The following is a 25069-nucleotide window of genomic DNA, read 5'->3' on the forward strand; positions in this document are numbered from 1 at the left end:
CAGATCTTTTCACTAATGAAATTTTATCTGATGACCAATAAGTATAGATTCTGCATTAGACTTCAGTAGACACTTCTCACATGCTTCTCTGGTTCTCTCTTACATGTTTATTAATCTTTTATACCATTACTCCCAGAGAAAGGAGATTTAGATTAGACGTTTGGCAAAAAAAGTTTCACTTTGAGGCACTGGTATCAGCTGCCCAGAAAAGGTGTGGATGCCCCATCCCTCCAGGTGGTCAGGACCAGGATGGATGGGGCCTTGAGCAGCCAGATCTGGTCAAGGACAATCAGCACACAGCAGGGTTAAGAACTAGATGAGCTTTAAGGTCCCTTCCAACTGAAGTAATTCTATGGTTCCATGATTCTATGATTTTGTCAACATTCAAGTAAGTATTGTACTAAAGACAAAACACCATGCCCACAGTATTTCCACAGTCACAGTACTTAGTATATTAGAGTTCATTTTAATGAAATTACTAACCTAGTTAAAATTACCTTTGCTCAGCATCAATGACAATCTTTGTGGGACGGCCAATATCTCTTAGAAGAACTCGGCGTTTCTTCCCATTCATGTCTGTTGCTTCTATGGTTGCTTTCTGTCTATTGGCCCAGAGAATGTCCTGATTTATCCAGTCAATAGCAAATCCTGAAATGCCTTTGTCTATATAACATAATCTCTGTAAACAACAGAAAATTGTAAACCAGAAGCATCGTCGCTGCCATAAGCTCGACATTCAGTACATTGACTACTGTGCTAGACTGAGATTTCCCATCTCATTCCACTGGCCTGGAATTTTCTCTCAGACCTGTATTGCTGCTCTTTCTTATTTTTTAATCATTTTCATTTTCCCTTTGCTCTTACATACACTCCTGAATGAGTGAGCCATTGAAAAGGAAAATATTCTTTGTAAGTGATACACTGGACTGATCTTCTAGCTACGGTTTCTACCTGCATTTCAAACATTATGAGGCACCCAGATGGAAGACAACCTAACACAATGTTGCTGGAGTTTGATGCTTAACAAACAGTTTAGAATATGTAAGCTAAGATTCCACATGGGTACAGCAAAACCAGCAGTCTCTCCAACAAAAGGTTCTCACAGCACTGAAGTACAGCCATACCAGTCTGTCTTCCCTTTAATGAGCCAGAGGCAATGAACTGCACAGTTTTTTCTGAACAAAGGATGCAGTTCTAAAGGAAGCATTTATGCAACCATAGAAACCAGATAAAAAGTTTGAGGGGAAAAAAAAAAAAAAAAAAAAAAAAGAGCAGGAATTCAAGCACATTCTTCTCATACCATTTGCTGTGGTTTGAGTTACAATAATCTGGAAGGCAAACTTTCATAATGCCAAGGATTAATTTAAAACTGATAGAGACATTATTGTCTTCAAAGGTTTGGCTTGTGTACATTTCCTCCCTTTTGGCTGGTCTGTAGAAAATACTACATGTACCGTGAATGTCAGTAAGACAGCCCAGACTTAGAACCAGAATCATTATGGCAGCAAAAACTGTTTAATAAGCCTGAAATATACATAAATAAACAGAAACTGCAGGATTGCACCTAACAGCAGGTGTTTTTGCATTGAGAATAATGCCCAATAAATCAAAGAATTTGAGAGAAATGATGACTTTACCTCTCTTTTTGTGCCATTCAGGTGAATTCTTTGCAGAAGTCGCTTTTCTGAGTCTACCCAGTACACTTTCTCTTCTGTATAATGAAAATCCATAAGTCCTGATGGACCGGCATCATCCACCAATCTTTCATGATTGGTCCCTTCAGTGTCAATTCTGTAGATGGCACTTCCATGGTGAAAAAGTAGGAATGGTGCAGGGTCTGGTGTGAGGAAAAAAAAAAAAAAGAGAGGGGGAGGGGAGGACATAAATTAATAGATAACCATTGAATTTTTACTGCATTACATTAAGTTTCTGGCTGGATATTAGGAAAAATTTAATCTCCAATAGAGTGGATGGGCACTGAAAAGGCTGCCTGGAGATGTGGTGGAGTCACCATCCCTGGAGGTTTTCAAGAACTGTATATATGTAGTACTGAGGGGCACGAGTTAGTGGGTTATATTCCTTGGCAGGTAGATGGTTAGACTAGATGACCTTAAACATCTTCTCCAGCTCTTCTGTATTATCCTAGACAAAGTAGGAGATTTAACCTTCTCATTGATATTTAATAGTAACTTGCTAGGTACAATACAGAGAATCAGTGATCAATGTGATATAATGGTCCATTCACATTCATTGTTAAAAATTAGCAATTAGCTAGGTCAAAAATCTGAGTAATTAGAATATTAGAATATTTGGAGACAGAGACCAATCTTTAGTGTAGCATTAAAGCACATTCAAAGGAGAAAGTCTCATGATGGTTGTTACCATGGGGATTTATATAATGGTTGCCTGAAACAAAAGATCACAACATACAAGAAATACTCTTGTCAAGTGACTTTGAAATACAAGCACTGATACAGATCCAACAGAATGGCAGCTTTAAAACCTATCTAATCACTTGCTGAATTGATGTATCCATGAATTCAGCCCTCTTCATTGCAGGGGAAAGAGCCCAAGTTCAATTTCTCCATTGCACCCATTTCTTAAGCCCCAAGGATGTAATTATCTGCTGCTCACAAAGAAAATGATCAGCACTCTGATTTCTAAACTATTACAGTGGTGCATATTTGGAGTTTTGAAGATATTACCTACTTATAAAAATTGCTTTTGGGATGTCAGTGTCTCCCTTTTTCTGCTGCTATTTGCACTGAGCAGGCCTATGTGAGAGCGTTTAAACTATGAAGAGTTGCTTTAAGTAAATGGTAAATGAACAGTGATGTGTAGCAAGGTTGATTTATCTCAGGAATGTGACAGCTGTACTGCCAGCATTTTTGCCAACTAGATGACCAATAAACATTTTTATACTTTGTTTTTTGTCCTTTCCACTCTCTGAATTTCCCTGCTGGAGCCTGTAAATGAGGGCTGTAAATGGAATTGGGACTGAACAAATCTGATTCTGATCACAGAGGAGCCAGTCAGATTTGGGATTAAATTTTATCACCTCTCAACTATCGTTACTACTACTATAAATATCAGTAATAACCTTTAAAGAAGTTGGAGACCTCCAACAACCTAATAAAGCAAGGCTGTTATTTGAGAGATACCTGAGCACAAATATCATTGCAAGTTAACAGGTTTGTTTTCAGGTCTCTTCAGCTCAAAGGTGAATGGCTTACAAAGCAGTCAAATAAAATGAAATAAAATCTACTTAAAGGTCTAGACATTCTTAAGTAGTACTTAAAGAAATCCAGCCTGGCTCCTTGTGTTGGTGACAATTTGGGAGCTGTATGGAATAATTTCGATTATTGCATTGAATTGATTATTGTGAAGACTAACAACATCCAGAGGGACTGAAGGACACCTCCAAAGCCTTCATTTGGAAATAAACTCTGCCACATCCCATCTCCACATTAGGGAGAGTCCCAGATGAATATTAGTCAGTGAAGGAAAACGTGAGCGCCTGCACCAGGAGGGAGTTGTAGCAAGTCCAAGACAGGAACCAAAGCCAGATGTTCAGGAAACCAACAGGGAGAGGTGAGAGGTGAAATTTAGAGCATTCCCACACCATATTCTAGATGCAAGTTTAAACAATTCGTAACATTCATTCAGCTTTTTCCCATTAATAGCACCAGTTGAGTACAAAATTAAGGTTATTTAGAAGGTGTAACAATGGATATTTTCCTCTCAGAAGGGTTAAACTCTCTTTAAATGTCAATACTTCTTACATGATCAAAAACAATTGAAACCCTTAAGAGAGCAGGAGAGAAAGACCTCACATTAGCACTCATGTTTATTATGAAAATGCCTATGGATCAAATAAAAAGTAAGTACTACATGAGTACCGTTTCACAGCTCTGCTTCTACCCTAAATAACACTGGGCAGACTGATCACAGAGGAAGAGTAGCGTTGCTAAATAGAAAATCGTGGTTTGTTTTCATTTGTTTTTGTGTGTTTTCATGTTTCCCACTACTGTATACTCCATTCTTCACACCACTTGACATTCGTTTTTCCCTCACCACACAGAAGAGGCAATTACCAAACCAGAGCTGCTATGCAGTATCTAAGTCAGCATCATGAGTAAGGTTCAGTGAGGTATGGTTCACTTCTAAATATAATGCTAATTGCTAACTGAACCCTATAGTACTTTTTTAGTTGTAAAAAAGAAAACAAACTTACCATTCACGTAGCAAGATCGTTTGTCTATATCCAAGGTGTAACCAGGCAAGCAGGAGCAGAAGTAGGACCCTGGCACATTTGTACAGGTTTGGCCACAGATTCCCAGACCACCTTCAAGGCATTCATCGATATCTGAAATGTGGTTTTGAACAGATCAGGGCAATTCAAGTTGAAACAGCAGTACAAGGCAAACAGAAAGAAAAAACCTTCACAGAGAAATCTAGGTACAAAATACCACATTAAGAGAAGAAAGGAGGGTGACTGTATTGCATTATGCATTGCTTTCAGGTATATTTCCTTTCCTTGTCATGACATGCACAGCAATTTTTATTTTCTTTCCAGAGAAATTACCACTCTACAGAGTGTCTGGGCACTCTACACAAATGGTCTCCAATTGTTCAAACAGAGGGAACAGACTTGTCTCACACTCCATTTCTGCATTTTACATAATCATCTGCTATGCAAATGCTGTCTGCAGCTGCTTCCCGCTATCATTATCCCTCCATCCACAATAACATTTCTGAAAATAAAACACCAAGTTTCACAAAACAGCAGAGCAGCAGTCTGCCATAGCAGTGAGCTCATTTTTGTTGAAACCATTTTTGTTTGAGTTTCAGAAATACACACAAAACACTGAAAAATTATATATATATATGTATGTGTGTGTGTATGCATTCTGAGATATATATATATATATATATATATATATGTATTCTGAGATCAGCAAGCCCAAACCAAGGCAACAAATTAGAAACCTCACTTTTAACTGGTAGGGTATAAATAGTAGTAAATATAGGAAATTAAGGACCTCATTTTTCAGAAAAGTACACCACTGAGAATCCCATTTGATAATAAGAGGGGAAGAAATGACCCTATTTGGCAGCACTCAGCACCATGGGTGATGGTCCCCAGAAGTTCAGAGAATCTTCAGTTCCTACTGATATTAAATGCAACTGTTAGCAACTTCTTGAAGTCACCAGCAACATACCCTTTTGTATTTCTTGAGTAAGCACAGTGAAGGGTGCTCTGAGGAGCAGCTTTTCCCCCAGCCAAGATTAAAATTTTAAGTGTACACAATCAAGATAAAAGCGTGATTTGAGTGTAAGAAAACTGCCTGTCAGTGAGACACTCGAGAGCTCTGTTTAACTTATCAGAAAGAAATTCTTTATCACAGAATATCTTCACAAACTACCAGCTTTTCTAAGGGATATTTTAACCTTTTACAGGAAATAATTTTAAAAGTTTGTGGCTGAGAACTGAAATGAGGGACACTCTATTCAGTTAACAGAAAAATGTGATTCAGTGAGGGAAATGGTAAGCTACCACAAAAAACTGTGACACCATGAAAAACACTAGTAGATGTCCTCAAGGCAAGACCAGAATGGGGAGACATGCTTTAACCAAGCACAGGATGCTGAGCAATATACCAAGGTAACTGGACAATGGCCTGAGATTTACAGGGTGGTCTCCTCCTTTATTAAGCAATATGAATCAGTGTATATTCATATTCATAGGAATATGAATACAGAACAGACTGTCCAAGAAAGATCACACTGAACATCTGGGCTAAAAGAATTTATGCTGCTTGTCTGGATAGCTGTATTGAGGATTTTAAGGTTAATCAGTGTGTCCAACTAACAAAGTCCACACAATAAAGAAATTTCACACATACTGAACAGTGAACAATAACTCCAGCTGAAGATTAATTGCCAATGAAAGCAGAGGGATGCAGAGACAAAACACACAGGCATTGAGGAGTGGAGAGTGGACCTTCCAGAGGCAGAGAGAAAGCAATGAGAAACACTGAGCTGTTATTAAACATATCGTTAACACTCAACTCTTATTCTGAAAACAATGGAAGAGGGTCCTGTTATTAACATACTCCTTTCTTTTTGCAAAGCCTTGGCGATAAGGTTTTGGGGGGGGGGGCGGGGGTGTGGAGGGAGCAGGAGACACACAAATAAATATTCTTAAATTTGAGCGAAATTTTGACCACAACAACAACCATAAGGTGAAACTTGCCATGCCTTCACCTGAGCTCCTTGTGCCAAAGCCATGATAACATCATGACAGGCATCCTTGCTATGTACCGCTTTTCAATCTTCCTGACAAACCACTTCCCCCAGTGGGAACTTTGTCCTGTGAAAGAAATCGGCTTAGGGAGCACAAAAGCTGTCTGCAGTGCCCTGACAGCCAGTTCTGAAAGGACGAATGAGGTTCTGCTCTGCTCTCAAAGGCTTCTTTATGCAGAAAATGCCTTGAGAAGCAACAAAAACGATGAATCATTTCATCACGACATTGGCAGTCCTCAATGACTCTGCATACAAATATGCCACTTTGTTGAGAGTCCTGAGAAATGCTCTAGTTGCAGAAGGTGAAGCATTAGTATGCCTGGCAGGGACAGAGAAACTACAGTGAGACAGAAGTCAGCTTTCATTATGGCCCCAAGCACACGGACTATAGATGTAAAATATACACATGCAGATGGGCTCACTCACTCAGAATTTGGTTAATGTGGACCTTGGGGATGAATTCAATTCACTTTATCTAGACACCAGCATAACCCTTTCAAAAAGGTTGAAATTTACACTTAAGAAAGCAACCCATCCTTTTAAACTATTTTGTTACAAACATGCAACTCAAAGAACAGAAGACAGCCAGAGAAGAGGCTTCATCTATCAGTGGGTCACAGTAAGATTGAAGTGGCGCACTCAGTATTCCTGCTCCCAAACTTTTAAATGAGATTTTAAGTATAACCCGAGCATTCACAGTTTTTGAGAGGGTAGAGGCTATGGAGTGGTCCTGTATTGTGGTAAGAAAGGGCTATAGATACATGAAAGACAGAGCAATAAAGTAGAATGCTAGTACCATAAAGTAGAATCAAATTCAAATTCAGAAACTATACTTAGAAATCTTGAAGAAAATTGGCAAAAGATCCCAAGGGACAATTATATCTTTAGTATTATACCTTACTGGACTCAGATCTCAAGAGGTAAGCCACAAAAATGGAAAAATAAATAAATGTCATGCATAAATTAGAAATTATAAAATCACATCCAAGGTACTTTTCTAGTTTCATCAGACCCCTGTTTCCGAGATCACAGAGTTCAATTTTCAACATAATGTTATTAGATTGCTTTTCATGATGGATAATGATAGGACAGAGGGGAATGGTTTTAAACTGAGACAGAAGAGGCTTGTGTTAGATATTAGGAGGTAGTTCTTCACACAGAGGGTGGTGATGGACTAGAACAGGTTGCCCAAGGAGGCTGTGGATGCCCCATCCTTGGAGGCATTTGAGGCCAGGCTGGATATGGCTCTGGGCAGCCTAATCTGGTGGTTGGCAACTGTGCACACAGCAGGGGGGTTGATGATCACTGTGGTCCTTTTCAACCCAGGCTATTCTATGATTCTACGATGTTCAGATGTCATGATTCCATTACCTATCCCTCCTTGAAACACATCAGCAAATACTGTCTTCCAGCTCCCTTTAAAAACAAATTTCAAGTGACATTCTAGAAAGTCATAATTTTTGTTTAAAACAGAATATCAGATCGACATCTGTTATTTTCCATGGAGAAAAATATTGATGAGTCTTGTAGTAACAGTCACTGGCCCTGGAATCTGCTCCTTAGAACTTTTCAGCATTAAACTTCATGTGTAGTATGATGTCAGTTCTGTCATCTCTTGTGACACATTTTCCTCCTTTCTGTTCTGATCCGAGATTTTGTAGGTAAGGACAGTATTTGCCCATATTCAGCTTTATCCAATTTTCAGGGAATTCAGAGGGAATCTTCTTATGAGCTGGCCCTTAGGTTCAAAGCCATGTCTCTTATTATTTGGTAATAGTATTTTCAATCAACTTTCCCATGGCAGTGTAATATGAAGTGAGATAGCTGGAAGATAGATGCTGAAAAGAGGCAAACAAACATACCTCTACTTCAGCTCCTGTGGAAAAATAGGGATACAGTGGGATCCCAACAGGATTACCCCTTACGCTGTCATGACAGGGGAAGACCACACTTCTACATTTCACTGGCCCTTACTATTCCTTATGCAATGCTTACAGAGTCTGCAAATTTGCCAGGTTCTGGCATTTCAAATGTCTCAGAAAGCAACATAAGAATTCTTATAAGGGTGCGAGACTGCATGGAGCAAATTAAAGCCAGTGTTTAGCTAGCTAAGATGGATTTAAATATATAATACAAAGGGAATACTTTAATATTCCATTTATCCAGCATTCTATGATGGGAGAAGGGTGAAAAAAGAAAGGAGGAAATTCTGAGACATAGAAAGAAGAATCTGACTGAAAATGTTGACCTAGATAGCTGCAGTTGTCACCTTCAGTTGCTGGCTTTAGCTCTGTAGGAATGTGCAGCATGCTGAAGAAGTGAAAGGAGCTGATCAGTTAACATCAGAAGAGACAGTAGAGTAAGGTTCTGTGGGTAGGTACAACTCTAATTACATGGGGTTATGTTTTCTATGTTTATCTATATTATCAATATTTTAAAATATATATATTTTAATAACTATATTTCTTATCCTTTAAAGTTGACAGAATGAGTTCTCAAAGTCAGGCCTGAAGCCAAGATACATGCCAAATCTTGCAGTATTCATAACATAATGCTTTTGGTAGCCCAAGACAAACAGGCACAAAAGTCCTTCTGAAAATTGGTAATGCAAGAGGCTGCTCTATGGGTGTCATAAAAAAAAAAAAACCAAAACATTTCCATATGAGACACTTTCTTGTTTTCAAGTGGGGAAAGTATCATAGATACTTTTCCAAGATCCCTTGGAACTATAAAAGCCAGGGCTGTTAAATCAATACTTCAGAACAGGATAATAATTTGATTTCAACAAGCATAAGACCAATCTCCTAGTGTATCATGAATGCTTAAATGGTTAACAACATGAGAAATCAAAGCTCTCCTTATATGATCACATTTTTACCTAGGAGGAAGAACCATTGTGTGACAAAGAATATTTCATTTTAGAGTAAGGTTTTGTTTTCACACGGGTCTAAGGAAGATAAGTTATTTAATGGTAACTGAGTCCCCACTCTTTACATCATCATAAATTAAGCCAAGATAACAATGTCAAGATAACAATTTCTTATAAATAGATATATTCTTGCAACAGGCCAGACTTATTTTGATCTTATGCTCTGTTCCTCCATACTTTGACTCTTACAAACTGTGCTGTTCCAAGATACATGCCCTCCCCAGCTTAAAGGCCTTTCCTTTCTTGGCATACCAAGTCAGGATTCAAATAATGTCTCTTAAAATAACTGTATAAAATTATGTGAAACATTTAGCATTAGATTTCACTATCCTTCAACAGGATGAGATGACTTTGATCTTTGAATATCCCTAGAAATAAAGGGAACTAATTAAGAAGTGAGTTATTTAACAACGCAAGAGCAAAGCCTAGGCCTTCATCAGTAGTAGCTGTATGGAAAACTACTCTGGAAAAGTTAGAAAACACTTTCCAGTGAGTACTGTTTGTAAGGGACAGCTTCTCAATTCACTGTAGTCCTTATAGCTGGCAAGATGCCACCACAGTCACAGATGATACAGAACATTTTACAATTGGTATATTTATTACTGCACACCAAGAATGGTTGCCAAGCCACAGTTCACAGCCTGCTGTCATTGTTCACAGCTCAGTGGCATGAGTCATGTCTCCCACTCACCACTTGCATCCCCACTATTACCTTCAAAGTCTGCCCCCAGCTTCCTACCACTCGCTGCCGCTGTACCCTCTATCTCACATAGTTAATGAACTAGAATATCACACATCCGCTCTTCTTGTCAGAGCAGAATTTGAGTATCCAGTTCACAGAAGAACACAGGAAATCCATTCCATCAAAGCATCCTTCAGTCTAATATTTCACGTCAAAATTTTATCTTCACTTAATCCCCTGTAAATCAGTGGTCTCTAATTAAAAAGATACCTTAGCATAGCTCTTTTTTGTTTGTTTCTTTGTTTGCTTATTATCTGTTACACAGAACTGCTCACAGTAATCAGCTCTCATGCAGAAGACTACTTTTGTCAGTTCTTCTTGCACTGCCTGCTGAACTAGAAGCCATCCTGTTTTGGTGTTTCACCCAGACTCTCCTCAAGGTCAATAGAGCAATTGGATATCTAATTTTCAAGAGAAAAGACACATTATTGTGTCTCCACTAATGAAAGAATTATGCGTATTAATGTGCAAAATAGGTCACCTGAAATACATATATATAAATATATCTTGTCACCTTTTGGATGTGAAGTACATTTTGACCCAAAGCAAAGTGCCATCAATTCACCTCAATTCAGAATTGCCCTGTTATACATGAAGTATTAATTGAGCATCCCTAAAAAGCAGAAGTCATAACTAATGCACATCCTAATTAGCTCATGGAAGCTAGGTTCAGATTAGTAAATAGTGTGGACCTATAGGTGAGGCTCTGTACGGTGCAACATTTGGTGGGGATCTGACATCCAGATTAAAAAAAGGTAGGGTTCACACACAATGTGAACACAAGCATAGTAAGAGAAAACAGTGTGTAGGTTAGTTTCAGAAATGTGTTCTTCCTTTGAATTCAAGAACCAATGTAGAGGTACCCCAGGTGTGTTTGGTGCTCTGGCAAGCCTTTGGTCAGGTCAGTTATACATAAGAAATGCCTAGCTCCTCTTCTCTCAGTACGAGGACATTTAGCATGTGTACTTCTATTTTCTGCTTCCAAGTTGGTATTTCTTGGCAGGATGTGCAGAGAAGGCACCTGTTATGAAGTCACTGGAATCATGTCAAGAACTGACTCAGAGGCTCTGAAGTCCAAGTAACTAAGGCAAAAGCATGAACTCCAAGTATTAGGTCTGGATGCAAGGCCTCCAGGGCATTTCCTTATCTCCTTATGAGAAAAAACATAGTCTTTCAAGGCAGCTGGGTGGGAAGAAGGTTTCTGTCATGATTTGTCCTACACTTGGTGAATAATAAGAACCTGTATTTTACATGTTCCAAATCACTGATGGTTATCATAATATAGATCATTAATATAATATATATGTCATATATCATTAATGTAATACATCTCCCTCAATCTTCATCAGTACAGTTCCAAATACATCTTTTTTCAAGTACGTATGACTCTTTCATTGTATATTTGCACACAGATCTGTAGATAATGGTACTATCATAGAAAGATAAGTTTTTAAAGTTATTCAGCCCATATCTAAGTATTTACTCATACTCATACACAATCATTAAATTTCTCTTTCTATATGTATATAGAAGTACAAAAATACATGTACAAATTTATATAGAGATAGAAGCAACAATCTGCACACGAGCATGTTGAAATAATGAGACACTACAGCTATCCAAAGGAATTCTTATGATTAGTGAATAGTTCTGATCTCTTACTGACCATGTAAACTTTCAACCTGCTTTGTGATAGCTGCACTGGCAGACAAGGGACCAGTTTCTGAATAAGAAACAAAACAAAATGTTCATTATGAAAAGGAAAATATACTGAGAAGCCTCTTTATCAATTGTGCTGCTACAAAACATAAGCAATCTGTATAGAAAACTCATGACAATTATAAAGCTCAGTTAAACGGATACAAATGCTTCTTTCTTATTTTGTGAATGGTCCACCACTTACCTACGCAGGCAGAGCTTTCACTCTTTAATCTGTATCCATTAGGACAGTTCCAGTGCTGCAGAGATGAAGGGCTGGCAAAGCCAACGGTAAAAAACACCGGCAAGAAAGCAACAGGGAAGAGAAACATAGTCCTGAGTTTTTTAAACTGTCACTCGAGAAGAGCTAGCTTGTCCTCAGTCATATCCAGGGTGTGATGAACATAGGTAATCCCAAAAGGTCTCTGTGATTTCCTGCTTTACCCTCAGACATCTTATCACAGCACGAAGCTTTATCTTTGCCTTGCTTTTCTTGTCACTCCAGCGTGTCTGACTACAACCTTGAAGAAATTCCTGGGAGATTTCTTCCCCACACACGTCGTGTTCTCTCTCTCTCTCTCTCTCTCTCTCTCTCGTTTCTTTCTTTTTTTCTTTTTTGGAAGCCAAGTATGAAATGCCTGACGCTCTCGCCACAAACTTAACACAGCTTAAAAGCAACGCTCACAAGGATCACTGCAAACTTCCTCGCAATGTGCAAAGCTGCCATTTGGGTCTTAAAAGCAAAGATTCCAGAAATCTTCACTGCTGCCCTCAGTGGAGTACAGGGAGTGGGATCTCCAGGTACTGTCCTGAGAAATGCAGTTGCTTTTCACACACAGACTTGGACGGTCTCCTCTTTCCTTTTTAAGGCTCCGCTTGCCCCACCTCTTCTCTTTTTAGTACCACTCGAGTGAACTCTGTGTTTGCAAATAGTAACGTGGTCAGTTCCTTAAACCAGGGAACAGAGCCAGAATGCAGATATACGGCTGCCCATAATGAGCAGCCTATTTAGAAAGGCAGCCCCTTGTGTCTGAGAAGTACCTATGGTGTGACTGTCACATTTTTCTCACAGACTGCAGCCTGATTTAAACCTTGTCTGTTCAATTGTGATTAGCTGCAGTCATTTTAATACCTTCTTGCATTTTACTGCCACAAACAAATCCTGTCACCAAAATGCTCTGCACTAACATTACTCCTTATTGGAAATGCAAACTGGCTTAAGGTCAGATTCAGATTTAGGGTACAAGTGTCATTCTGGCTTCAAAAATGTTCATGCCTCTCTCAAGCCAGAATGCTGCCCGTCCACCATCAGAGATGAACACATTTCTGAGCACACATCAGTGCTGTAAGGGGCTGCCATTGGGTGCAGTGCACTTTTACATGTGCTTGCCTGAAGTAGATGCACTAGAGAAATTCCAGGTGCAATCACACAGACCAGCAGAGCACTGAAGCACAAATGTGGATGAAGTGCCATTTTTCATGTGCCGACAGCTAAGCAGGTGTTTCAGTGGCTATCTGAGCCTTGCTGTGCTGTGCTAACTGCTCTGAGGCATTTTGGTTCCATTGCTTTTCTTTTTCTTTTTTATTCCATGTCCTCAGTATCGCACTGGAATAAATGCTAACACAGCAACAGCTGGGAACAGCAGTAGCAACAGACAGCAACCTGCAGATGTGTGAGCTCCTCCCTGGGAAATCCTCAGCCTCCTCCCCCCCTCCCATCCATACTGTTGTGAATCAGTAGGAGTCCTGACTTGCACTGACAGAAAATCAGAAGCATAAAACCTGAATATCAGCTGGGCTGCTGTCCACTATAAGCAACTGTTTCTTGATGTTTTGGGTCTGTAGCCACATTCAGCTTACTTGATCTTCGCTGCTACAGCTAATGCAACTAATTAAGTCTGGGCTGACAAATGGGAGCCAAGTTTTCACGTACTCTGCTCAGAACTGAGTCTCTATTCTGTGTGCTATAAAATCCAATAATAGTAATGCAAATTATGCAGGGGGAGACTCAAGCCAAACAGTATCTGCTTCTCCAAATAGTCCCCTGGAATACAAAAGGGCAACCAGCATGAAAGTGGAGCAATGCCATTCCATCGAGGATTACAGGATCTTGCCCAGGATCCGTGGTACACGCTACATGGGTCTATTCTACTAATTCTGCTACCACGGGTTCCTCCTCACATTATTTTCTTTGCTGTTCACACTGTGAACATACAACCAGAGCAGCTGGGAAGGAATGTGGCACTTCTTTGTGAGTTTGCTGGATCGCGACAGTGGCGGTCCTGGCACAACTCCGACCTCTTCCAGCAGAGACTCAGGCAAATCACTGGGAGACAAAAACCAATAAACTCTCCCTTTCATATTAAAACACAGAAGTAATTTTTGTGTTATTATCACATTATTTTAATCTCTCATTTACACTGTTGTCTTTATGGAACAGTTCCTTCATTCTTTCCCCTCTCTACCTCTGCCCATTTACTCTTTTTCCCTTTACTCAAAACACCAACAAAACCATGTCAAGACCTTCCTTTTTTTTTTTTTTTTCCCCCTAAATTAACAGTGAAAAAAGAACTGTCAAATATGTCAGTACCACAATAATGTTTCCTGGAAGAAGAGATCCATTCTCTGCACTAAGACAAAGAGTGGTTTATAGAGACATTCATAACACTATCCTAGAAATATGGGGATGGCTTAAAAACAGGATGAATAAACACTTGGAAGTAGAAATAGGTTTGCGGTTCTCACAGGCCAAAGGTACATCACTCCAAAAGTAAGCCCCAGCCTGACTATGTGAAATGATCAAGGCCTGAGGATGTATACAACTGAAAGTGGATAGAACTGACCACGTCCCCCTAGACCAGACCAAGAAATTCTCAACAAAGGATGAAATCCATCAATTTGTACCATACAGCTAAACTTCTCACACGTACCACTTTTTACTATGTAGTTTAGCGTGCCATTCACAGTGATCCCTTCCCACCTGAAATCATAGAATCATCATTCAGCATTTAAGTCATTTCAAATATGCTATCACAAATCAAATCATTGTTCCCATCAAGAAGTATCAAATGCAGCAATAAATTTCAGCCTGGTACTCACACAATAAATCAGATAAATTAATACAGTAGCCTCATTTGTGCAATCATTACACAGTCAGCCCAAGTGATCTCAAATTCATCCGTCCCTGTACACCAAATGAATAGAGTTGATTTAGTTAAATCTAATCTCCTGACTGAATGATTGATAAATTAATAACAAACAAATATTCATTTCTCCCTTTCTTTTGCACTTCCCACTATCTAATTGAGCTTTGGAGGCCTCGCTTTGCCAAAGCTGGTAAAGATCAGCTAGTCATACAACTGGAGAGCACCTAGTCCCTTGGCAAAGAGCTGCTGTTGTCTCATTCAAGGACAATATGTTCTGGCTCTTTCTGAGCTGTGAAGGAAGGAGAGCCCTCCCTCAATTTCCCAGGGTTTTCAGTATCAATATTGTATTAATTTGCATATTGTTCAAATAATATATTGGCTTTTATTCTTGCTTACTACACATTATGCTAGCTTGTCATCACTTCAAATTCTCTTCCTGTCAGTCTCTGGAAGTTTGATCCTGGCCTCAGCCTTATTCTGTTCTGGTTAAAATTATGTTTTATAGTCAGCATCATACTAATTACCAACAGTAAAGGTTAATGAATATATGCGAGAGTTCACTGATACAGCGTAAAAAATGTGTGGTAGCTATTTCTAGTAAGAAGAGCTCAGAGCAGCAAGGAGCACTCAGAACCCCACAAAACAACCCCTCAGATCCACCCTAATGGCCCCAGGGAACCTGCCAGCCCTGGGTCAGAGTGCCCATGGGGCAAAAGGTGTATTGGCAATGAGGCAGGAGCTGATGAGCACAAGTAATTTTAATGGCACTAGGGATTTCTGATAGCCTCCAGGAAATCAAAAAGGAAGTAAAAAACAATCAACAAGTGAGAGTAACATATTCAAGTGATCTCCAATGGCCAGGAATGTCTGAAGTCTTCTACCAGGGTATGATGGTCATTTTGTTTTTGTCCTCAGGCATACCACTCATTGTTCTACTCAACCTATTTGGAGATGATTCTTGACTGGCAGGATGTTTTAATTTAATTTACATGTAAAATTAATTGAAGAACAGGGCTTTAATCACAAAAGCATTATGGAAAACAAGGGCTGCTGTAGGTAATATCTTTCCAGTTTTCTCAGTTTCTTCTATGGTAGCTATTACAATAAATACCCACAGGATTTTTTTGGCTGTTTGTAGTTTTTCCTGCTTCAGTCTGATCTTAAGGAAAAGAAAAAGACAGGAAAAAAACCACCACCCACCCAATCGTCCTGAAACTTTACTCTTAACTATAACCAATACTGTATTTTTAAAGCCCATATATGATAAACAGATGCCGCCATTGTCATCCACAGAAGAATCCAGAAGGAAAGTTCAACATGCTCTCCCTTGCACCCGGACAGGCAGAACAGCAGCAAAACATTCTGGGGAAGCCACATAGCACATTGCTGACTTATGACATTTATCAACATTAGATGACTACATTATGTTAGCAGACATAAAGGAGTAGCTAAAATAGCATGTTGAAAGAGTCATTTGGCTCATTGTAGTGGAGATAAAATTGAAGATAAAGCAAGTCATTAGTTACCATGGATAAGGTCTATGCAGCTTGTTATGTGAGAACATTTGAGACATTCTTAGTAACAGGTATGTATGGCATTACTTCATTATCGGAGTCAAAAAATGTATCCTCCCCATGTTCTTTGCTCCACAGCTACTTTCGATCCAGAGATAGCACGCTCATAGCAAAATGATTTCTCATGTATGCCTTAGGCCTTCCAGCACATCTCTCCAAAGAAAGGCACTCACTGAAATCTGGCACTAATCTTCAGAGCTGCTGAGCACTCAAAGGTTTCCACATATACCAGTTAAAGAGCAGGATTTCACATAGGCTGTAGGTGCTTATCCTGAGGTCCATCTATCAGAAATATTGTTACTTTTACCTCTTTGTTTTATCCCAAGTTCCACGCTAGAAAGATAAATATTTGAAGTGATTGTTTCAGTAAACTTTGGTATTCCTATTACAGACCTTTTCAGCTGATCCATTCTTCTTGTACACTCTTCTGCATGAGGTTGTCTGTGTATCACTGATGTTCATGGTTGTTAGTGACACAGGACCCAACAAGGTGGTTAATAAACAGAAGGAACAGCCACTGCTACAGCCAGCTTTCCACAGCAAAGCACCTGAAATGAACTCAAGAGCAGAATTACCAGACAATCCCATGGATGGATTACAGGATGCTCTTCCTCCTGCATTGGAGCTAGGCTGAGCACACCCAAGCCTCATTCTCTTTGCAGAAATGCAACACTTTCCTGTGAATGGCCGCACAGCTCCTGCCATATGAGCCAGTCAATGAATGGGTGGGCAACCAAGAACAGGTGTAACCAAACATTGCTAGCTTCTGGGAATGTTCGGTGCCCTCCTGCTCATAGGACATTCTCAGAAGATCTCCAGAACCAAATGTGTCCTAATTAATAAATAGCTGAGCAGCAGAATCTTACAATGAATTTATCCAGAGCCTGGTGAAAGTTAGTTTGCACTGAAAGAGCAAGTTTGTGATATGATGGCATTTAGTGAATGAAATAATTTCAAAGGCACACTGCAGAACTAAGGAAAAAGAACATACATACCTCAGACGCTACCCACAGCAGCCATAAGAGCCCCACGTGTGGATTTCCTATCCCATATCAAGAAGAAGCTGTCAGAGAAAGTGGCAAGCGATCTGCACGGGGCTGCCTGCAAAGGAGGCAGCCTGACCTGACACCACCTCAGAGCGAGCCCCGCAGCTGCAGGGAGTGCAGTGCCAGAGCCTCTCAGTGACCCAAATGCCACCAAGAGAATGATACCCCAGAACTTGGCATCCAAATCCTGCAGCTACCAAACACGCCCTGCCTGGGGCCACAGCTGTCAATTCTCCACGTAGACAGAGACACGGAGAGAAGAGCAGTGTGGGAAAAAAAGGCAGGGGCACTCCACAAGCAATAGCCCATGTTATATTTAACATTCAGAGAGTACCCAAAAACTTCAGACAGATCCTGCACTGCCAGTGTGAGTGTGAACATGGAGATTCCAGATCATGTTTGACTAGCAATTTCATAGAAGCAGAGACAACTCTTAGCATCAGTTTCTTTGTTTCTGGTGTCTTGCAAAACACTACTGCTCTACAGATATCCACTGAGATTGTCTATAGGACTCGGAGGCAGTGTTCCTGTGTTCTTGAAGATAATCACACAACTGAGACCTCTGAGCACTAGGCTAAGCATTAAGAAGCAGGGAAAAACAGCATGCAGTGACTGCAGAACCAGCAAACCAGACTGTCACTAACAGTGACACATGTTCTTACAAAATGTCTAGTCAGCTGCATGGCAACCACCAGCGTCTGCCTAGATAGAGAGTGAGCAAGCAGACTCCTGAAAGATCTGGCCATCTCATTCATATCTGCCAGCTTTTATTGGTAAAGAGCTGGATACACAGAAGCACTCTGTGGTTTTACCAGAACTAGCACTTTGCTTTGGTAGGAGCATACCATTTTGCATAAAGTAATGTGTATATTTCTGAGATGCCCTGCCTTGCGTGCTACATGAAAAAATGTTTCACTCTCTCAAGTCATTTCACTAGTTAACAAACTAATACACAATTACAACGAACACAGTAATATAATGTCACAATTTATAACACCTACCCCACCTTCTTACAGCATCTGTATTAACAGTTGGAGTTCTTTAGGGCCACTCTGCCTAATAATAAAATTTTTCCATAGTTAAGGTCAATTTGGCATTAAGACAAAATCATAAAATGAAGTACCCTCCCAAATCATTCCCTGTAACACCAACAGGAGAGGGCTGGATGTATCCCCTGGGCAGTGCTTAGAAAATCAGCCATAGGTGCCCGGTTTCCCAAAATGAAACAAGACTCTGGTAAGGGGAGAGGAATTCTATTCTGAGCATGTGTATGCATTACGCAGTGCTAAAGAAACCTCTCCCTTTGCGCCTTTTCACTTGGCTGTTTTATTTAGAACTGGGCTGATTGGCAAGGCAGCATGCATCATCAGAAGGAATCTAAATACTTAAAACACCTGGGCCAACTAGTAAAACTGTAACATCATCTACATATGTCTAGGCAGACTTAGAGAAGGACCTACCCTACAGATGCTGGTATAGAGGTCAAAGACAGCAATTCCTGCATAAATTCTCAATGCTCCCTAGATGCTCGTCACTGCAAAACATGCAGGCCAAGGGCAGGGACTCTCCTCAAGTGTTCTTGACTCACAGGCTCATCTTCACATTCCAGGATTAAATACTCAGAGCAACAGCTCTTCGCATTCAGACACTAAAGAGAAGCTTATCCTGAGCTAACTGAAATCAATAGCAAATTTCCAATGACTGCAATCAAATCCCACTTGATTTGGCATATCTTGTGAAAGAGATAGATTCTTGCCCAGTCCCATATGGGGAAACAAGCATGTTTCCTTTTTCTCCCACAGAAACCAGAACAGATCAACATCTTGATAAGAGAATATCTTAATGGTATGATCTCCAAGGGCCACATATGTTTTTTTGTTTTTTTCTTAAAAACCTGTATAATGTACTTCAAATCCAGTAATCAGAAATAATAGAAATACTAATATTAATACATTAATATTTTTCTAAAGAGTGGTGAAAATAAAGATAAAACAAAAAGTGACATTTGAGTAAGGTTTCAAGATCTGTTTTTCAGACTGTAATTTTACACCTGTCCCAAACACGGTGTTTACTGCTCACTGCTACACAACAAAGCAATTACATCATCAGAAATGAGTTACTGAAAACCTTCCAAGTCATAGCACTATGTGGATCAAGTATTCCACTGTTATTAATGCTTTTGTAAGAAGGTGAAGAATAAACTAATAAGTGCAGAAAGATTCAAGAGAGAAAAGAATTACAAGCGCTTAAGCAGAAAGGTTTACCTGGAGTGCTGCATGGCTGCTGAGAACTCTTCCTACAGCTGCAGCCAAGAGGGATAAATGGTAACATCCGTATTTCATATCACACTAGTTCTCCCAAGGCCCACCAGATGAAACACTTGGTCAAATTCAGACAGCTGTACAAACAGGGAAAACCGTCATACCCCAACTTCATGTGTTAATGTAAGTCAATTTATGATGAAAACACTAAAGTTGTCATAATTTCTCCTAACAAGCTGGCCTTCGCCTGGAAGTAATGTGCTCACAATTTACTAGATTTTTTTATTTTTATTTTTTATTTTTTTTTGAAGCAGCAAATATCTTGGCAATCAGCACTCAGATAAAGCGCTTAGGGTTTGAAGAAATCTGAAGAAATACTCTTCAGATTTGACTGCTGAACCCAAACAAACTGCTTTTCTGTTGCTCCCTGAAAAGTTACTGCGGAGCAGAATTTCCACAAAATCAGAAAAGTCAGCCAATGCCAAAGAAGGAAATGGCAGGTAAGTGGCAGTCACTTTACCTTTCTGCAGCCCCGTTACTGAGGCAACAGGCACATTAAACTCTGTGAATGGTAACTTTATGGCAACCGGCACAGCTGTTTCTCACAAACTGCTGACCACTGAGGATGCTGGAACTGCAATGAAACTGCCAGACACAGCTCCCTGCTCTTGCACAAGTGCCGGGTACTGCACAGATTCCTGACAGATATCGTATGTAGATCAGCCCAAAAAATCATGAGTAATATTCATTAGTCTGTGATTAACAGTGATTACTTACATCAGCTTTGTACAGTGATGTAAAGAGAATGAGTAGTAGCATTTGCATAGGCTCCCTTATCACATGAAAGACCTTGATCACCTATGGTCTCCCTAATAGGCCGTCAGTTATCTTTGGAGACTTTCCTTGTATTATCATTTCTTGAGATAGTTTTGAAACTCAACAGTAAGGAGTGCTTTTTCTAACAGTTACTATCAGTGCAGCAAGAGGCTTGTTATCTGCTTGTCATAAGGCTGAAATTATCGAGATGTGGAAGCACCTTCTCAGTCTCTCCCTTAGCCCAGCCTCTCTGCAGACACTCTCCTTATTTGAACATACTTATTCTTGGTGTCTGAAAGTTGCTTGAAATAATGTGCAACAGGATTAATCTCACTGTAACTGGAGTACTGCTTCACATTCTCAAACTGCTAGCATCTGCTGAAACTGCTGTGGGATTAGAAAGACCATTGAGTGCCCATTCCCAGGATGTGGTCAGTAAGTTATTTAGAGTAGCTTTTCAGAACCCTTTCCTAATTTTTATCCTCAGTCCACACAAGTTTAGCATCACACTGTTGACGAAGAATATGGCCTCTTGCGAATTTACTCCAAATATTCATCAGAGGAAGAAACCTCATTTCAAATATATTCTAAGGTGGGATATTTGACTTCAGCTTCCTCCAGGCCTGTCCCCCCGCCCTTTTGATGAATCACAAGTTACCTGCACTGTAACAATTTAGCCAGTGCTCCATCACATTTGTCAATCCTGTGAGGCTCCTTTGACAGCAAAGATGTCAATCACACAGCTCCTCACCTACGTAGCTTCATGAAATTCAAGAAGCCAATTCTTTCTTGTTTCTTTCAGCTCAAATCCAGGGTTTCCCCGCCCACAAGCCTTGTTACAAAGTAGTTAACATTTGAATTAATACTAAATGAAATGCACAAATCACGTAAAAAGACACTGTCTTTTGCACCTAAGGTCAGATTTCCCTCTATCCCAATGAAGACTGGATCCTGGATCCTCTACTGGAAGGGACTCATTCTCACTATTCATCCTCCTTGCAGTTCTTACTGGTAATTATGTAAGCTCCAAAACCGGTGAATTAAGTATCTCCCACTTAGAGAACTGAGTGCTCTTCAATAAGTAGAAAATAAATGTGCTTTAATCTTACTCCTGTGTTTCCTGGAGGACTTTTTCCTTTGCCACTTGCACACCCTCATTCAGCACAGCTTGTTTGATTTTCAGAATCTATGTTTGATCAAGATGCCAACTTGTTGCTCTCTTCCAGGGCAGACTCAAACATGAGCAGCTATACTAAAAATGCTTGTTTCTCATACCAGTCTTTCATATATACATATGTGTATAGATTTATGTATATTAAAAAAATAAATAAATAAATGCAGTCATGCATTACTCTCAGAGGGGTTTTGTTTGGCATCACAGGGCTGATCAATCCTTGAAAGAGTTCTCATTTCTTTATAAAAGTCAATAAGCTTTGAGAATCACCTTTTCTTTTCTCAGATTATATGATCCATGCTTCATTCTACACAAATCTTCAGCAGTGAGACACTGAAAAGTTTAATCAACTTGTTACAAGCTGAACTTCTGCCTGAACGTGAAGTGTTTCAGACAATCTGTAGAGCTAAATCATCATCGAAAACTCAAGAAAATGTCTCTTTTCTTTAGCAATAAACAAGGAACTGCATTAATTCTCTCTCCGAACCTCTCCTCGTGAATTCTCATGTCACAAAGAAATACTCCATATATGAATACTGGACAACATCTATTCAATTGTGCCTGTCCAAAACAAAGAACGTTATTTGTCTGGCTTGTGAAAAACGTGGCTTACGTTGTTTCTGCTGCTGATTACCATATCCAAAGGGAATGTCTGCTCCTCTGTCAAAGAATAAAGCACGCTCAAGCAAAATAAGTAACAAAGAACATTTTTTGTCACAAAATGAGCCTGTATCCCTCTAGGAACATTCCTTCCTAATGTAGAGAAATAATTAGAGACAACCTACTAACATAAATCTTATTTCTTTTAGGCCGAAATCAGACTGATTGGAAGAGATCTTTAAGAACTGATTGCTTTGGATATATTGATGTAGTGCAGATGTGACAGCAAACATTGCAACTGCAAGGTGGAAATGATCCTTACCTGTGAGTTTGAGTTCTGTAACAGGCAGGAGTGTTACAATTTCTGATTTCACTCTCCTACTTCAGAAGGAAGGAAACCATACCACCATATCACATTTGCACTAAAGGACAAGAAGTATAAAAGTATTTTTTATTTTTAAACTAATCACTGAGAAACCAAACGAGGTTTCTCAAGATCGAAGAGTCTGCTCTATGAAAACACCCGTGGATAACATCATTCATGTGTAATCTGAAGCTCACAGTATGCTGCAGGATTAGTCTAACGTGGAAGAATGTTCCATCAAAAAAGCAGGATAAAATTTAAGTTCAACAAATTTAATGTATTTAATTTTCCATGCCCCATACCTGGCTATTTACCTGCTCTCTTTCTCCCTTTGTAATTTCTTAAACACAGGAGACTAGGCTATGAAGCAAAAAGAAATATATGGTCATAGTTATTTTTGGAGGTCCCGATGTTTGGCCAAATCTTAGCAGCATAACATTCAGGACACATGACTCAGAAGCCGATTTGATCAGCCCAAGGCTTTAGATTTCAGCGTCATTAATTAAATCAGGTTCTCACAGAAAAAAAAAAGATGTACTTATGAGTTTTGGACTTAATATCCCTTTTCTTCAACAAAAGTACAGTTGTTTTAGAGGCTGGAAAACTTTACAAAGCAGACTACTCACATTATTCTGTTCCTTTTTATCAAACAACATTAAACTGGATGAATAAATGCTAGAGAGTTAAGCAATAACATGATTTCGAGATCTGGTTTGGAATTCTATTCTTTGAAAGATTAGATGTAAAAAAACAGCTGTATGAGTCCTTTAGAGTGCTCAAACAACTGTATGAGTAGGTGAGCAGAAAGACTAAAAATACACCAACAAAGCACTTGTTTTATTTACTGAATAAGCGAGCCATTGAGTTTACATAATAGCTACACCAACTCTACCAGTAATTGTCCTTTTGGACGGTTCTTCTGCTTCTGATACACCCAAGTAGACTCTAATTACAGTTTTAAGCACATTTTTAAATCCCCCTCGTGCCCTTGTTCCATACTCCTATTTTATAGCTATCCCCAGTTTGTCAGAAGGATGTATACATAGGGCTCTACTTCTACTGTGCAGGCAGAATCTTCACCATCCTTTTATGTCCGCCTGTCTGCAGATGCCCAAGTATCCTTGCTGCGTGCATAAGAACTGCAAACAAATGACTTCACAGCACATAGTCCAGTCACTCTTGAGGGTATTATCCCTCCAAGCTCTCAGCTTTCTTTATGTATTTTCTCTCATTTCTTCTCAGATTTCCTCCTATTCTCACTCATCACATACAGTCAAGGCTACAATTGAAGGAATGGTCAGGCAAGTACATGGTCACATATGAAAACAGTGTTTTATTTTCATGTCAAAACGACTACTACTGTAATTACTTCTTTGAAAAGGTAATGAGTTTAAAACACCCTTTCCTGAGTCTATCAACTAAGCCCAAATATATATATGGTCTTGCTATTTATTACAGACGTTTTCACAGTACACATGAAAGTGTTCTCTTTTTTAATCCCCCACCTGGGACAAATACGATACTTATACAGTAGTACAAAGAGTATAAAATCTAGTGTGGGTAACAGCAAGGACTAAAATATGACTTTAAAATTTGGCTTAGTAAGTGCACATTGAAGATAAGATTGTGTTTACCTATAACAAGTGCTGAGAACGTTTTAATTTTCAAGTAAATTGGGATCTTCTTGGAATGCAGTTCAGTTATTTCATTGCAGGTAATGTATAAAAAGCTTTCTAACCTTTCTGGTGAAACATGGGATTTACTGAGCCAACAAAGTGCAAAAACATGAAAGGCCGCACATAAACTTTGGTCAAATCTTCTCCAGAGACTCCTCCTGGCCAACCATAGGTTGCAGTCATTCACTGTTCATTATGATGATTCACTCAGCATTGCATTTCGAAAGACACTAGACAAATAGATCATGGGTAACAAAAATCTATCTTAACAATTCTATTAGGAATCTTACAAATTTACAGTATAAAAACTTTCATCTTTCCAAGAAGTACTTTCCAAGAAGTACTTCTTCAGCTCCTCAATTACACCAATCCTGGGTGATGCAGTCTACACATCTTTACCGTGCACTCAATTCCTATCTAAATTCTTCATTGGAAGTTCTGACATGATATATATATATGACCTAACTCATTCCTTACTTTAAAGCACACTAATTCCTCAAGGTTAGTCAAACCAACAGGTTTCATGTTTGCAAATAAGCTCTCTCAAATAAGCTTTGCACTACCACAATCTGGTACATTGACACAGCATCTAAAAAATAAAATCACTCTGGAATTAGATTCGGGTTTCTCACAGATCATTGAAACCTAAAGTCAAATGTTCTCCAGGAATTAAAAACTAAAGGTTAAAATAATCACTCTTATTAACGAAAACCAGTGTTTTCCATTGTGAGAAACTT

At 39.3% G+C, this 25069-nt stretch overlaps 1 protein-coding gene across 2 annotated transcripts in view; it reads right to left on the minus strand.

Moving 5' to 3' along the window:
- The window catches only part of EGF (epidermal growth factor), a 51393-nt gene extending 38864 nt beyond the window's left edge, over positions 1 to 12529 (minus strand). For both annotated transcript variants that reach the window (XM_015861995.2, XM_015861994.2), the window contains exons 1-4: positions 11881 to 12529; positions 4235 to 4366; positions 1638 to 1837; positions 498 to 679 (exon numbers count right to left, since the gene is read on the minus strand). In XM_015861995.2, the coding sequence (XP_015717481.1) occupies positions 498 to 679; positions 1638 to 1837; positions 4235 to 4366; positions 11881 to 12007 (641 nt within the window). In that variant the 5' untranslated portion in view covers positions 12008 to 12529. The remainder of the gene's footprint in view (positions 1 to 497; positions 680 to 1637; positions 1838 to 4234; positions 4367 to 11880) is intronic.
- Positions 12530 to 25069: the final 12540 nt, after the last annotated feature.

The sequence above is a fragment of the Coturnix japonica genome, chromosome 4, assembly GCF_001577835.2.
Source record: "Coturnix japonica isolate 7356 chromosome 4, Coturnix japonica 2.1, whole genome shotgun sequence".
Lineage (NCBI taxonomy): Eukaryota > Metazoa > Chordata > Aves > Galliformes > Phasianidae > Coturnix > Coturnix japonica.